The 15,135-nt window shown below is 35.0% G+C and overlaps 1 protein-coding gene across 2 annotated transcripts; it reads left to right on the top strand.

The window, feature by feature from the left end:
- Positions 1–7,093: 7,093 nt before the first annotated feature.
- Positions 7,094–10,685, top strand: LOC109014472. Of its 2 annotated transcripts, none has more exons than XM_018996951.2 (2): positions 7,094–7,360; positions 8,067–10,685. In XM_018996951.2, exon 2 carries the CDS (start codon positions 8,295–8,297, stop codon positions 10,098–10,100), a length of 1,806 nt encoding a protein of 601 aa, XP_018852496.1. In that variant the 5' UTR covers positions 7,094–7,360; positions 8,067–8,294; the 3' UTR covers positions 10,101–10,685. The 2 variants fall into 2 exon arrangements, with proteins under 2 accessions (XP_018852496.1, XP_018852495.1); XM_018996950.2 differs by having other exon boundaries at positions 8,063–10,685.
- Positions 10,686–15,135: the final 4,450 nt, after the last annotated feature.

Raw genomic sequence — 15,135 nt, 5'->3', positions numbered from 1 at the left:
AGAAAATATAGCTCAAATCCTGTAGAGAGAGAGAGAGAGAGAGAGAGAATGCAATAGCAATGGCGTTCACAAGTGCCCAAATACGAGTTTTTTTCAAAAGCCATGGTCACTACTCTTGAGTCTGTTTGGGAACAAAACTATTATAGATATTCTCATACTATATCACAATTATTTACAAACAGTTAACTATTCACAAATTATTCACTATTGTTTCAGACGTATTCCATACGTACCAAGAGGACTCCTTGGACAACTTGGAGGTGGATCAACAAACCAGCAAATATACAAATAAAGAAGGGAGCTTGGGTGGTCAGGGGACCCTCCAATGCTTAACTTAGTTTTTATTTTTAGGACATTTTTTTTTCCCGTAAATTTCATTTCATGAGTTTGATCATACCTTGAGTGGGCTTTTACACTGGGTAGTTTGGAGTGTTGTTGCTTTCATCCCAAGGGGTTGTTCCATCGTGCCTCATGCTTCGTGCACGTGAATCAGTTTGGGGGTGTGATACCCTAAGGAAAATAATTAATGCGGCGTTGAGCTCTGACTCGCGTCTCAACGCCCTATTAGTCAGGTCCAGCGAGTCCCTATCTCTTCGCGGAGAAAGTCATGGTTGTTCTTTGGGCACACTCCCACGACTGCTGCTTCACGACCATCATTTCGGTTGTCTCTTACCTTGCTACGGCGACGCTCACCTTTCCTTCCTCGGGGTAGGAGTTATGGTTACCTCTCTCGCACACTTCTTAGTAGCTGTTTTCTAGGGATTTGAGGAGTTTAAGCCTCCTCAGCCTGTCCTAGCAACGCCCACTTTCATTTTTCCAGGTGAATGGTAGTTATAGCTTCTCCCACATGCTTCCTGGTAGCCATGTGTTGGTGATGATTCAAGGCGGCCGTCAGGTCGGCGTATGTCACCCCTGGCAACCTTTGTCGGCATCTCATTATTCTTGGGTCAGACCGAACATGCCTCTCACTTGGTGGGACAAGTCCACCAAAGGTTATTATCTTCACTTTGCGAGACCGATGAGCCTCATTTAGATCGTGGAATCTCAGACTTTTGGTCTAGGTCTTTTTACCCTCTTAATTATTTCGCTAATTCTCATTGAACTAGTTTCGTCCATGTCAATACTTGCTCGTTCCTGGCGTCCTCTTCTTGCAAGAGTGACTTGGGGGAACTGAGGATGGCGACCTCTCCTTCAACCGTGAGCTCTATCACATGAATGCCTATTTTAGTGGGTTTCAACTCTTGCACTTAGCATTCCTTGGCCATCACCTGCTCTCCTCTGACCACTCCTACGCCCGTGGTCGTTGAGAATTTCATCTTTAAATGGTAGGTTGCATCATAGCTCTTAATCTGTTTAATACAAGGCGCCTCAAGATGACGTCGTAGGCTGAGGGCGACTTCACTACTTAAAAATACGTCGTGATTGAAGAAATGTGGAAGTGTTCTACATGCCTCGTTTGTTTTGGGAAAACATCTCATCTCATCTAATCATTACAACTTTCTCAACTTCCAATACAAAATAAAATAAATAATTCAACTTTTTCAAATCTCAAAACAAAAATAATATCAAAAAATATACTATAACAATATTTTATTCAATTTTTTAACTTTAATCTCATCTCATTTCTGAAAACAAATGAGGTCTAAGAATCGATACAGACCGATTTATCACCGAAACTAAAACTTTTGATTTTTTCAATTTTGGTCCTATCCGATTTGATGGTTTACAGTTTACATGTGTGTCATTATATAAGTTTAATATTATAATTTTTTAAATACTAAATTTATAGTTTAGTATTTATTATTAACAATTAATAATTCATTAATATAATTAGTATCTAACTTATTAGTAAAATAAATAAACTTAAATAATAAGACTAAAATGTTCGCATAAAAAGAACACGTACACGTAGCATTACTTGAAAAGAAAAGAAAAATGATAAACATACTCACTTTTTACAACATATTATATAATTATGTTTTAAAATAAATAATATTTTATAAAATATCTTAAAAAAAGTAACATTATTTTATAAAAATACTCACATTTTAAAATATGTATTATAAAATAGGTTGCGTGTATCATTTCTTAATTTTTTATTTTTTTGGCCTCTGTTGATGCTATTTATTCTGTCGGGGAAGGTAGCAATTAATAAATCTAAAAAAAACAGGTTTAAAAGTCAGACAAGGATCATTTTTTAAATGAAAAGTTTTATTATGTATAAGTAAGTTTATATATTAATTTGTAAATTAATATTATTATTTTTTTATTTTAAATTTAAATTAACATTATTTTTAATAAAATAAACTTTCTAATTAATTATATTAAATAAGTGCAGCATAAAATTACTTATAAATAAATTTTTTCTTAAATGAAATGGGACAAGAATGCAAACGAAGTCTTATTTCATTTAAACATCAATATTAATAGTAATTTCATTTCATTTCTTTTTATCCACGTGGGCAATCATTTGGTAATTTTTGTTTTCTTTTGGAAAATCTAAATTACTCAAAAACAATTAAGGTTCATGCGCAAAAGGAAAGTTTCTTATTTTTAAGAAGTGTTAGACGTGGCATTATTTATAAATTATTAGAGTAATTCTTAATTTTTAAAATAATAAATTTAATGATTGATTATAGTGCGCATCAGTAAATTTGTTACTGTTGATAAAAAAAATCTACGGTAATGATTTTCGCTTAAGGCTTAAAAACATAAGCTAAATTATTTTAAATTAAGATTTTAGATGATGCGTAAATATCTCACTTTTAAAAGAAAAATTTTTCTCATAAATTATTATTCATCACTTTACACTTCAAATCTTATAAAAAAATTATAGAAAATACTCTAATCACAAAGTAATTATATAAAAGTAATCATAAAAATTAACATGATTTAATATGATTTGTCAAATTATAAAATTATTTTTAGTATAAAGTAGATCTAACAGATCAGATAAAACTACATCAATTTATATGATTGTTTTGTATAATTCTTATATGAATGTAACAGTCTTAAAAAATTATAAGTATAGAATATGTGAATAAATAATAATTAATAGATAGCATTACTATTCGTAAAATTACGCAATGAGGAGTGCCCCAAAAGCTAAAAAACATATTCTAAAAAAAAAAACTGCCTAAAAGCAAATATTTTGTTGAAATATTTTTGAGATTATTGGAGCCGAAAATAATTTTTGTAGTCGAAGGTCTTATTTTAGTAGTTGACAGTTGGGAGTGGCTGCTTTCATCGTCTCCAAAAGTCGGAGTTTAGACACGCATAGACCCGCCAATCAGAGTCTTTCCCTCCAATTCTAAAACCCTCTCTCTCTCTCTCTCTCTCTCTCTCTCTCTCTCTCTGTGTGACGGCCTTCAATTTCCTCTTTATAGTTTATCCCACACATTTTCCATCAAACCGCGTATTTTCTCCTTCAAATTCAACTCTCTTTCTCTCCATTTCTCACCCTCCGACCGCCCGCCACGATCGGAACCTCAGACGATGACCCACCCGATGTCGCCGAGGAATCCACGCACGGAGTATCCAAGTCCCAGCAAATCTACCGCCAGGAATCTCGAAGATCCATCGAAGAATATGGCTGTTACTGGAGTAACGGAGACCAATGGGAAGACAACCACTGCCTATTTGATAAAAGGCATGCATGAAGCCATGGGACGTTGAGCACGGTTGCTTAAACTCCTGGAAGCATAATTTTTTTGCCTGGATGTTTCATCTTCATTAGTGGACACTTTGGATGATACGCTGGCTGGCGTAGGATGACAATGCATGATTACCTGAATTTTGGTGAGGATGATTACTACCTGATATTGGACGAGTGGCTGTACGTTGTGCTGTTGCCATGGGCGAGGAGGGTGATATGGTTATAAGTTCCCGAGTCTCCATCTTTTTTCTTTTATACTTTATGCATAAATATCACAAAATGGGAAGGAAAAAAGTCTCTTCAATCTAAAGGCACATTCGACATAGTCCAAGACATGAGTAAGCGCTTTCAGGTGATTTGGCTGATCAAACTTTAAGAACTTAGTCGCAGATCCTCTTCAATTTCTTAAGACACCGTGAGAACATGTGGGTAGTGGTTTTGGTCACATTATGCATGCTATTTGTTGAAGTCAATGACTGGCGCTCCTTGCTTGAAAAGAGCACGGTAAGAATACATTAATGAATCATTGGTGTGTGAAGCTAATGAATTTTATTCAATGATTTGATCGTTTAGATCTCTGGGATATGTAAGTTTGAAAAGGTTGAATAGTTGAATAGAGTATGGGGAATGGAAAGGAAAAAGTGAGAAATAGGAAAAACAGAGCGAAAGGGGCACTGCAGACTGCAATGGAAGAATCCAAGTTCATCCAAATAATTTTGTACCGCACGAATTTAAGAGAAACCCCACGCGGCTGATTGAAACTTTGTTTAGTTAGATAGCACCATATAGTTAAAAAGTAAGGCTTCTTCCACTAAAAGGGGCATTGCCCTTACATCTGTAACATGAGATGATAAAAGCTTTAGTGGACACAACAATACCAAGTAGATGAAAGTAGTGAAATGAGCTGTAGTAATCTGCCTGTTTGAATACACTTCTTAGTCATTTAAGCGATGGCATACTGTTGCCTCGCCTAGTAGCTGATTTTGAAAGCTTGTTCTCTGAGGGCAGGGGGAAAAACTCATGACTTGTACTTGTTTTCTTTTCTTTGCACTCAAGGTTGGACCGTTGGTTGATTGATGTGGTGCTGACAAAGGATTTGTTTAGCTGATTGCTGTAGCTTTAGCCATGTAATGTTGGTTGCTGAGTTCTGATGTGAGTAGCTAATGCTTAATAATAGCAGAGGTGGTTGATGCCTGATTGATCTTTTAGTGATGCTTTACCGACGTTTTCTATTATCAAAAGCATTCTTGGATGGATATGATGTTAACTTTAATTCCTCTGCAGCTGCTGGATCTTTGTGATTCTTTAAACTCCATGGAAACTCAAAAACTTTGGTTGAATGTAAAATTTTGTAGCAGGTGTTTGTACCATGTAGCATACTGTTGCACAAAGGATTCTTACTCTTATTTTCATTATTATTATTAATCACAGAGAAAGGAGTACACCGCCCCCTTTCATCCTATTTTTCTTTTTTTCTCTTTATTTTACTGCTATTATTTTATATATGAGAAGTGTTATAATATGACGTATCACATCAAGTCACGTTAGTTTGTGAATTTATTTTTATGAAATGTCTTTGTGACTAAATCATTCTCTTAATATATATATTATTTCTAAATGCTTTTATTGATTGGTTGAGGATTTATACTCCCATTGAGTGTCCCGTGACAAAGATACCGTTAATCTATTTGATGTAGTACGATGAAAGGATCTTATTCATAATTTTTATTACATCCATAAAATATAAGTAGAAAGCTTAAAAAGAAAGAAGTCTTTTTGGTAAAAACGTGAAAACCAGAACCCAAAAAATAACGCACTGAGCTGTGCTTGATAATAAATACAGATATAGATGGAAAAGACACCTGTAAACATGTATCCTAATTTTAGTAACTAAAAATGGAGATTATTCCTCTTGCTTGGATAGATATAATAAATATAATATGAATATATATAAATATTTATATTGATTTCTGATTAATAAAAACTTAAAAAAATCAGTGTCCATTTAGAAAGTTTGATATTAGAAAAAATATACATATCAGTCGGAAGCCGCACACTCAAAGCTGAGTGAAAAAAAAAAAAATATATATATATATATCCATGAGATGTGTTGCGCCTTCCGGCTTATGCACATCATATTTCTTTGGTATTATAAAGTGGAACGTTACTGCAATATCAAATATTAGTTATGTTTCACCAACATTTTTGGGCATTTTTCTCCCTCTTTGTAAGCATCAAGCCCGAAATAGTAGTTCTTTTGCTCATATTATCAATCTGTTCGTGCCCAATTCCCAAAGAAAAAAAATATGACTTTTAGTTTTAGCCACTGGATTAGCCTTACACATATAGGGTAAAAACAAAAAGAAAAAGTTGAATGATATGGGCAATACAGTAAAATTACGTTAAAATAATTTTATAAATCAATATAATTTTATCTGATTCGTTAGATATATTTTATAATAAAAATAATTTTACAATCTGACAAATCATATCAAATTATATTAATTTATAAAATTATTTTTATATAATCACTTTATGATTAAAATATTTATCCAAAAAATATTAAACGTACTCATAAAAAACTTACATATCCACGTTACTCTTCACAATTTTTTTCTTATATTTTTTTAATAAAGTGATGTACGGATGAGAAAGCCACGTAGATATATAACTTTTATGTGAATGCATTTAGTATTGCCCAAAAAAAAATGACAGATTAGGTATAGATTAATAATTTTAGTAATTTGGAATGTAATTCTAAGTGATAATTCAATGCATAAATCTATTTTCCCATAATGTCTAATTTACATATGGTATTCAATTTTTCATAAAGAAGACAATGATACCTTTTAATTGTATCCTAAAGCGGTTTTTAATTTGCAGTAATTCAGACCTGAGGAAAACGGAACCAATATGGAAGTAGAAATTTATGGCAATATGGTTGAAAATAGAAAATTATTAGATATATTTAATTATGCATGGCGTGTGCTTTTATTATTAGAATTCTAATATAAATACTAATTTATTAATAATACAAAAAAAAAAAGGTAAACGAAAAGAATTTAATTATAAATAATCATTTTTATATATTTTTTATATATGTGATTGATTAAAATAATTATTTTATATTAAAAAATAATATAATTAATTATATTAATAAAATGTATAAAAAATACGTAAAAATTAGTGCAGATAGAATTTTTTAGCACGAGAGGTTCAAACAAGGGAAGGCAACGCGATGTATGGCCAAGGCAAACTTTATTTTCCTGCATGAAAGTACTGGGATTTGGTGGGAACAGATAAAAAGAGTTGGGGTTGAGATTTTGAGTGTAAAAAATAAAATAAAAATAAAACTTTTCGGACGAAGAATTATTAAAAAAGCCATTGATGATTAACTTAGCAATCATTCACCAGACCAACTTTTTGGAAAGAGAGAAATCTCCATAACTCTCTCTGCCACTCTCCACCCAACTCACTGACTCTTCAAATACGGTAATTCATTCTGCAAACATGGAAACAACATTTGCACAGACAGCACAAAATGCCTTGTTTTTACCTTTTGGAGAGGCCTAGCTTGATAAATAAATTAGTACAGAAAGGAAAAAAAGAGTTCTCCACTGAGAAATAGAGGTTTTGGCCATGACTCGTGAGGATGGCTGGATGGGAATTTCTTGCTTCGCACCGAATTTCATCCGCTGATAAATGGTTAGAAAAATATGAATCCCCAAAACTGATCCTCGTGAACTTTTTGCTTATTAGATGTTCTTTTTCTTGCTTATTCGATGCTGTCTTTTGATCAAAGTTTCTGGTTATGTGAGATAATATTTGAAATTTTCTTCTTCTTAGAGCTTAGTGCCTGTTTATTACTTTTTGTTATATCCTCGTTGAGTTTTTCTTTTTAATGGTAATGTTCTTTCTGAATTGAACTAATTGGGTTGATGCTCTTCCTATGGTTCTTGTGATATGTTATTGGTTTCTGAACGTTGTTGTTGAGAAGCTTTGACATTTGAGAATTCACTATTTGGATTCTTTTCTGGTCTTGATTGTTTGCTTTGTGGCTAAGCGTAATATTGGCCTTTTGAACTTGTAAGAGTTAGGTGTCATTGCTTTTACATCTGGGTTTTCTTTGAATGCTGTTAATTCTAGGTGCTGATCTGGTTTGGACAGTTGTAAAAATAAAATTTGGTTTTCTTCCCTATGTTTGGCTTTGTGAAACCTTTTTTTTTCTTCTTTCTCTATGATCCAAAAATACAACTTTGAAGTGAAATCTTGTCTTGCTCCAAGTCCCCCCCGCCCCCGGGCGTTGGTTTATAGGTTATAATGCTTTTCAGTGAGAAACTTTTGATGTATGTTATGTTCCTATCCCCTCCAATCATTCTAATTTATCTGTGGCTGTTCCTTTGCAAGATAGAAGAAAATTTTGATTTCCTTGGGGCCAATTCACTGAAATTTTGTTCACAAGGTGTGGTGCTACATCATTGATTTGACCGTGAAATGAGTTTGAGCTCCAATTTGGGTGGAAATAGTTCTGTTTAACAGCTTTAGTGCTTCAAGAAACCAATTGAAGCATTTTAAGCTGGAGCTTCTCTAGAAATCCATCCTGTAGTAGCAGTTCCAACTCTGTAAAGCTCCGATTTTAATGATGCCCCCTAGCTCTAATATTGGAGACGCACTGAAATTTCAGCAGAGGTGGGAGGTTAGGAGAGACAATGAGCTTGATTCTTCAAGTGAAGAGTCCAAATCAAGTTCAAGTGGCCAGCCGGTTCTGAAGAAGCATAAACTAGTCTCCAGCTTTACTTCTCACGAAAATGATGAGTCCACAGATACCAGTAGATTTCAGCTGAAGGGGAAGAACGTTGCTGGCACTGGGGCGCAGATTAAAAATGGGAAATCTGAAAAAACGCATAGTGGAAGGAATAGAAAGGAAAATTTGGTTAATGATGCAATGAGGAGGGATTCTCATGAAGAACTTAAAAGAAAAAAGAATGAAACTAGTGTTTCTGACCTGGATGCACTGGGTGATGTTAAAATCTTCATGGAGTCCTTACTAGAGGATCTTAAAGATACGAGAGAAAATTTGTTTAGATGGATGAGGGAAGAAATGCAAAAATTGGTGGCAGATGATACTGTTTCAAAACCAAAACGTAAAAAAGGCAGTTATGGAAGGGAGAACATCCAAGGGCAGCATGTAAACAACTTGGAGAACAACCGAATACAGCTTCAAAACAAATTTGAGGATAATATCCAAGTGCATCACAACTTTGAGGAGACCCTCCAAGTGCAACATCAAAACAACTTCAAGAAGTCCATTGAAGTGCAGCGTCAAAACAACTTCAAGGAAAAAACCCAAGCGCATTCAAACAACTTCAAGGAGAACATCCAAGTGCAGCATCAAAACAACGATGAGAAAAATTATATGCAGAGTAAAAAAGATCTGAAGTCTGGAATGAGAGTTCAAAATTGCAATCATGGATCAGCAGAGAGGTCTGGTGATATCAATGAGGCAGCTGGTTACGTAAATCACTATCAGTCATCTGAAGATCGAGCTAATTGTCGCAAAACTATTGGACCTATGGCTCCAAGAGTCAAGGAAAATGGAGAAACAAGATTGGTGTCATCTGTCATGCCAAAATTTCAGTCTGGTCCCTCCGTCCAAGTGCAACATCAGAAGAATGTAGTGTTAGGCTTAAGAGCTCCAAACTGCAATGATGGCTCTTCAGAGAGATCCGTAAAAGGCAGACAGGTGGCTGATTCTAATAATTGCTCAAAAGCACTTGAAGATCAAGTTGGTTATGTCCAAGCCTCTGGATTTCTGCCATCAACTGAAAAGGCCAAAGGAGAAAGGTTGGGATTACCTGATAACCAGAAATTCCCATCGGATTCCTCTGATAAGGTAGCTTCTTCTATGTATTTGACATTACCGGCTATCCTAAGAGAGCCCTGTGCTGACAATTACAGGCTTGATACTTCTTCATGCGATTATGTTAACCCAGTAACTGCTGGGAATTGGAGGGCTTTGAATTCAGAAAACGCAAATCTGATGATTGATTCAAGTACTTATCGTGACTACTTTCCTGACATGCAGCAAGAAGAAAGACTTGGAAGCTTTGCTCAAACAGGTTCTAGTATTATAGAATGTCTCAACCAAAACAGCACTCCAACCTCAAGCATGGGAACTGGATTCCCAGTTCCACTTGTTCAGGGTATGGATGGTGGCTTTAACACCCCAAGTCAACTTGGTTTGAGAAGTGTACCCCAAGAAAACTACGATCTATTGGGTCTAAGGATGGATGGAGGAGCAATAAGATTCTCTGGGGGAAACTATGCATTATCCGAGCAATATGTTGCCAACAACTTCAACGGGCATTCTAGTTATACAGCAGATGGTGGACTTATGGGGTTTCAAACGCCAGGCCTTAAAGGGGGTCGTTTATTTTCGAAGTAGTTTGAAGGGGGCAGATCCTAAACAAAAACCTTTGTCTAATCATTCTTTCCCATACCCTGTTGTCTCAAATAGCCCCCATATGAAATTTCTTATTCCTTGATTTGCTTAGTCCAGATTGAGGCTTCTCTATCGATGTTTTTTTACATTGATCCCATACTTCTACCAGTTGAAAGAGAGAAAAGTGGAACTTCCACCAATTCTTTGTTCAGGAGGGAGTGTAAAAAGGAGGCTATTCTGTATGCAGAAAGCTGGCTATGAATTCTCTCTTTAGATCATGATAAGATTGTATAAAGAATGGGGTGGGTGAGAGGTGGAATGTTCATTCAATTATCTAGCATCTGCTTTAATCTGTTGTGGAGTTGGGGTATATGAATCAATACCTCTCCATTCAAGCCCACCTGAGATTGTAACTAAAAATCCTTTTCACATGTCTGTCTAGAACAGCACAAGAAGAGATCATTCTCAGCTGGCTATATGCTTCAGCTGTGTTGCAGAACTGTGGGAATGTATTGATTCATTAGAGTCAGTAATCTTGAGTGCCAATAACATGTATGCTTTTGAAAGTGATAAGAGTTTCAGTCTTGGGTCTTGGGTCTTGTTGTTTTCCTTTATATTATATTATTATATTATTTTATGCGTATATTGGGAAAAAAATTAAAAAAAAAGAAAAATAAAAAGAAAGGCAATTAAAGAGAATGAAAAATGATCTTACACCTGGCCTGATCTGATTATTCTCCATAAAGCGAAATATCATTTTCCTGCCACTAGCGAGTCTTTGCAGAATTATTATATGAAATACCTTTAAATAGTTCGACTATACAAATAGATTTGAAAATAGGTTTTCTCGTTAAAAAATGAATGGACTAGATCTATTTATATATATTCATCAGGATTCACATTCAATTCTATCCGTTCATTTATTCAATATGACACATGTTTTTTTTTTTTGTCAATTCAGGACTAGTACTCATATTTGGATTATGGGCAGGGCTATTCTGCCGGCCAGCATTTACTGTTGGGTGTGCTGTCTAGACTTTTTTTTACAAATTTTTAAAAATAAAAAAATATATTAATACATTTAAAATTATTTTTTTAATTATTATATATTTTTTGACCAGCGGTCAATTAGGACGGTCAACCTAAGTGGGCAAAGAAGCTTTCCCCTTTGGGTTATTGCCACGTCGTTTGGTCAAGCAACAGACAACACACGGTATCCATCTTAAATATATATTTCTTAGTAACTTGGATCCATCATCCATTATTTTTTAAATGGTTGGCACCAACTTCTAACATCCTAAATTTATATGCAACGTTACTCTTTTCTTCCTCATCTTCAATATCTAGAAATTCCTATGATTGGTTTAAGTGGTAAACGTGGTCTTGAGAATTCTATTGATAGAATTAATCTCTAGGAGTTATAGAATTGAAAGATTTTTTATTTAAATTATCCGAAATGCACTTATAAAAAACGCTTTATCAAAAGTTTGTGTATTATCCGGATTAGTCTAGACTCTATTCCTGGACTACTGGTACCAATAAAAAAGAAAAATCCATAATATCTAGAATATTAACGACGCCAAAATCCAAATGCCAATTTTGAGAGTGAGAGAGTGCTGACATTGAGCGGTGACGATTGACGCAACTACTGGTGCCCCAGCAACGTTCGTGGCAGTGACGGTAATGCCAACAATTCAGGTATCTCATTCTCTCTCTCTCTCTTAGCTTATATACTATTAATAATCAATATGAGGTAAGATACTCTGTTTACTTATGAGCAATGGTAGGGTCAAAATGTTAGTAAAGACAAATCTTCTATAACCTTTTCGAAATATGTCACTAGTGCTCGACGGCAATCTCTACTTAAACTCACTGGGTTTGTGAAAGGTAAGATGTCTTTCAAATACATGGGAGTGCTAATAATTTATGGGCAAATGAAAATAATATACTTAGAGGAACTTGTTGGAAAAATAAAAGTACGGCTGGAGGGTTGGAAAAATAAATTATTAGCTAATAGGGCCCGTGTGCTTCTCTTAAAGCATGTTCTAATGAGTCTTCCTATATATTTACTATCTACTGTGTATGTGCCTGCTTTGGTGTTGAAAAATATAAATAGATGCATGAGCAATTTTTTTTGGGGTATGCATGAAGGAAAGCCAAAAAAACATTGGAAGTCATTGGATAATTTATGCTTCCCAACAACAGAATGTGGAATGGGGTTTAGAAATTTTAAAGATGTTCAAAGGACTCTTTTCATGAAATTTGCGTGGAAGATTATGGTGGAGGATTCTCTATGGATAATTTTTTAGAGCCAAGTATGTTAGAACCAATCACATTTCACTTGTGGATCAAGGAAAATGCACTAGATTCTAGAGGATGATGGCTTCGTGTATCCCGGAGATACTTAATCTTTCAAAATGGAATATTAAAAAGGGTAATGTATCCTTCTGGTTTGATAAGTGGCTGGATGAAGGTCCTTTGTGTAACTTTGTTCCTATGGGTGATTCCTCGAGTTTACAGGTTAAAGACTGCAAAATTGAGAATGGTTGGGATGTTGCTATGTTACATTGACTGTTTGGGGGGGAGAAATAGCCGAAAAAGTGTTGAATGTTCTAAGCAAAAGCAGAGCAAGGTCAGACTTGCTGGTATAGACATCTAACAATAATGGAAAATTCTCTACTAAGAGTGCATGAAACTGTGTTCTAGTAAGTGCTTCCAAGGTTAGATGGGCTGATTGGGTATGACATCTTTGCATTCCAAAGAATATTTCTTTTACTATGTGGAAAGTCTTTAATAAAGTCTTAAGTGTGGATGATAGAGTAAGAAATGTTGGCATTCCTATAGTCTCAAAATGTGATTGTTGTTCGAATGGTGGTTATGAAGACATAAACCATGTGCTTGCAAATGGTGATATTGCAAAGGAAGTGTGGACTCAAGTCTCTGCGCAGATGGGCTTGGGCAGAATTACAGGGAATTCATGGAACCAAGTAGTAGAGGTATGGTTTACTAAAGCGTCTAAATCATCCCAAATGGGGAAGCTACTAGGTATCATTCCCTCAATTGTGACTTGGTCCATTTGGCTGAGACGATGTAAGGCACGTATGGAAGGAGTTAAAGACTCAACTATTACCATGTGGTATAATATTAAGACATGGATTGCGAAAGTGGGAGAAAAACTCAAAATGGGAAAATTGTTGTTGAGACAAAACGAGACAATTCTATCAGAGCTTAATATCTCAATTAAACCTCCCTAAAGATTAGTTCCAAAGTTGGTTCAATAGACAAAGTCGGCAAATGGACGTCTAAAGTTGAATGTTGATGGAAGCTTAAACGGGAATCCGGGTGTTGTAGGGGCGGGTGGAGTGCTTAGAGATGCGAATGGAGACTTGCACATGGCCTATTCAGTTCACCTCAGTACAGGTACTAATAATTTTGTAGAACTTATGAGTTTAGTTCATGGCCTACGTTTGATTAAAAGGATGGGAATGGTGCACATTGATATGGAATTAGATTCCATGCTGGTGGTCAAATGGTTGAAGGCATCAGTTTGTGAAGTATGGTATCTAGAAGACTACTGAGATGAATTAATGGAGTTGTTGAAAGAATTAGATGCGCAAGTCACGCATATATATTGGCGTGATAGGGAGCGAGGGGTTGCACTTAGCAATGGTTTTCTCAGGATATTCCTACCAACCTTAAAGGGATTTTACGTATGAAAAAGCTTAGTTTTCCTAGTATCAGATTTGTTTAGTATGAGCGAGATTGTTTTTTTTTTTTTGGAGTGGAGTTTCTTTTTGTTAAGTGAGGTTGATTAATAAAGTATGGAGGTGCCGTCCTCCCTTACACACAAAAAAAAAAATCAATTTGAGGTATAGCCAATTGAAATTGATCGTTTATCAGACTTATGCGTAGCTGCCTTAAGTAATTGTTGTTATGTTTCGTAATAGGCATAATGGTGTTCTGTTTTAGGGAAGCATGCCATCTCTTCAAACTGCGCTACCTCCTGAACTTGCTAACAATGTGATTAGAGTCAGTATGAAATTATTCTTTGTATCTATTTGTTCCATCATTTCTCTTCGTATATTTTCACAATTTTGATCAAAATCTGTTGCGCCTGTTAAACAATTACAATGTACACATTATAGAATCTATTATGCCTGTCTCCTTTTTTTTTTTTTTTTTGAAGTGAACACTTGTTTCCTAATTGATGCTTCTTGTTGTAGCTTTATTGCAAATGCCTTTGAAGAGCTAAATATATTGGTCATTGGGTATGCAAAGTTCCTATCTCTCATTGTTAGATTATACATGTTCGAGTGGTTAAGCCCCATGTTGACTCGTTTTGATAGTTTTGGGTTCATATATGCTCTACATGTTATAATATAATTTGATTGTCCCTCCGATATAGTCTATATCTCTCCAAAGGGGTGCCCAAATATTAGATATGTTTCCTTTTCATATTAAATACCACATACATCTATCGATTCAGTTCTCTATCAGCTATGTGGCCTAACGCTATAATTTTTGAAACCACTGGATTGGTTGGAATATTAAGTACAATATACATGCTTCTGGCCTGTCTAATAGATTATTGGGGGATGAGTGTTCATTATATTAATGTTCCTTTTTGATTGATGAAATTTTTTCCAATAGTATGAACATACAATAAACTTACCTTGGGCCATTGTATCATTTATCAAGCAGTAACATAATACAGAGCTCGTTGATCTAGTGAGGCAGCAATTCAAAAGACACATGCACAACACAGATCCAAAGAGGATTCAAAAATTGAAGGATGATTGAGTTTCTTGAATGGATTTGCGCTTCTTTTTAGTTATGTGGGGAATATGGTGGCAATGATGCCTATGGTCATCTTATATATTCATGATGCATTTTACTGGCCTTTCTTGATCCTCCAGTGCATACTTCTTCATTGTTTGGTTTTCCTTTTCTATTTTGTGTGTTTAATCAGAAAAGCTGGATTTAGCCTCGGATGTTTCAAATAGATGCATAGACACATTTCTTAATCTGCTTCTTTTGA

The sequence above is a fragment of the Juglans regia genome, chromosome 2, assembly GCF_001411555.2.
Source record: "Juglans regia cultivar Chandler chromosome 2, Walnut 2.0, whole genome shotgun sequence".
Lineage (NCBI taxonomy): Eukaryota > Viridiplantae > Streptophyta > Magnoliopsida > Fagales > Juglandaceae > Juglans > Juglans regia.
This window is presented reverse-complemented; position numbering and strand designations above follow the sequence as displayed.

Bases quoted from the DNA above. Each gene is read 5' to 3' on its own strand.
- LOC109014472 (XM_018996951.2), top strand. From the start codon at position 8,295: ATGATGCCCCCTAGCTCTAATATTGGAGACGCACTGAAATTTCAGCAG.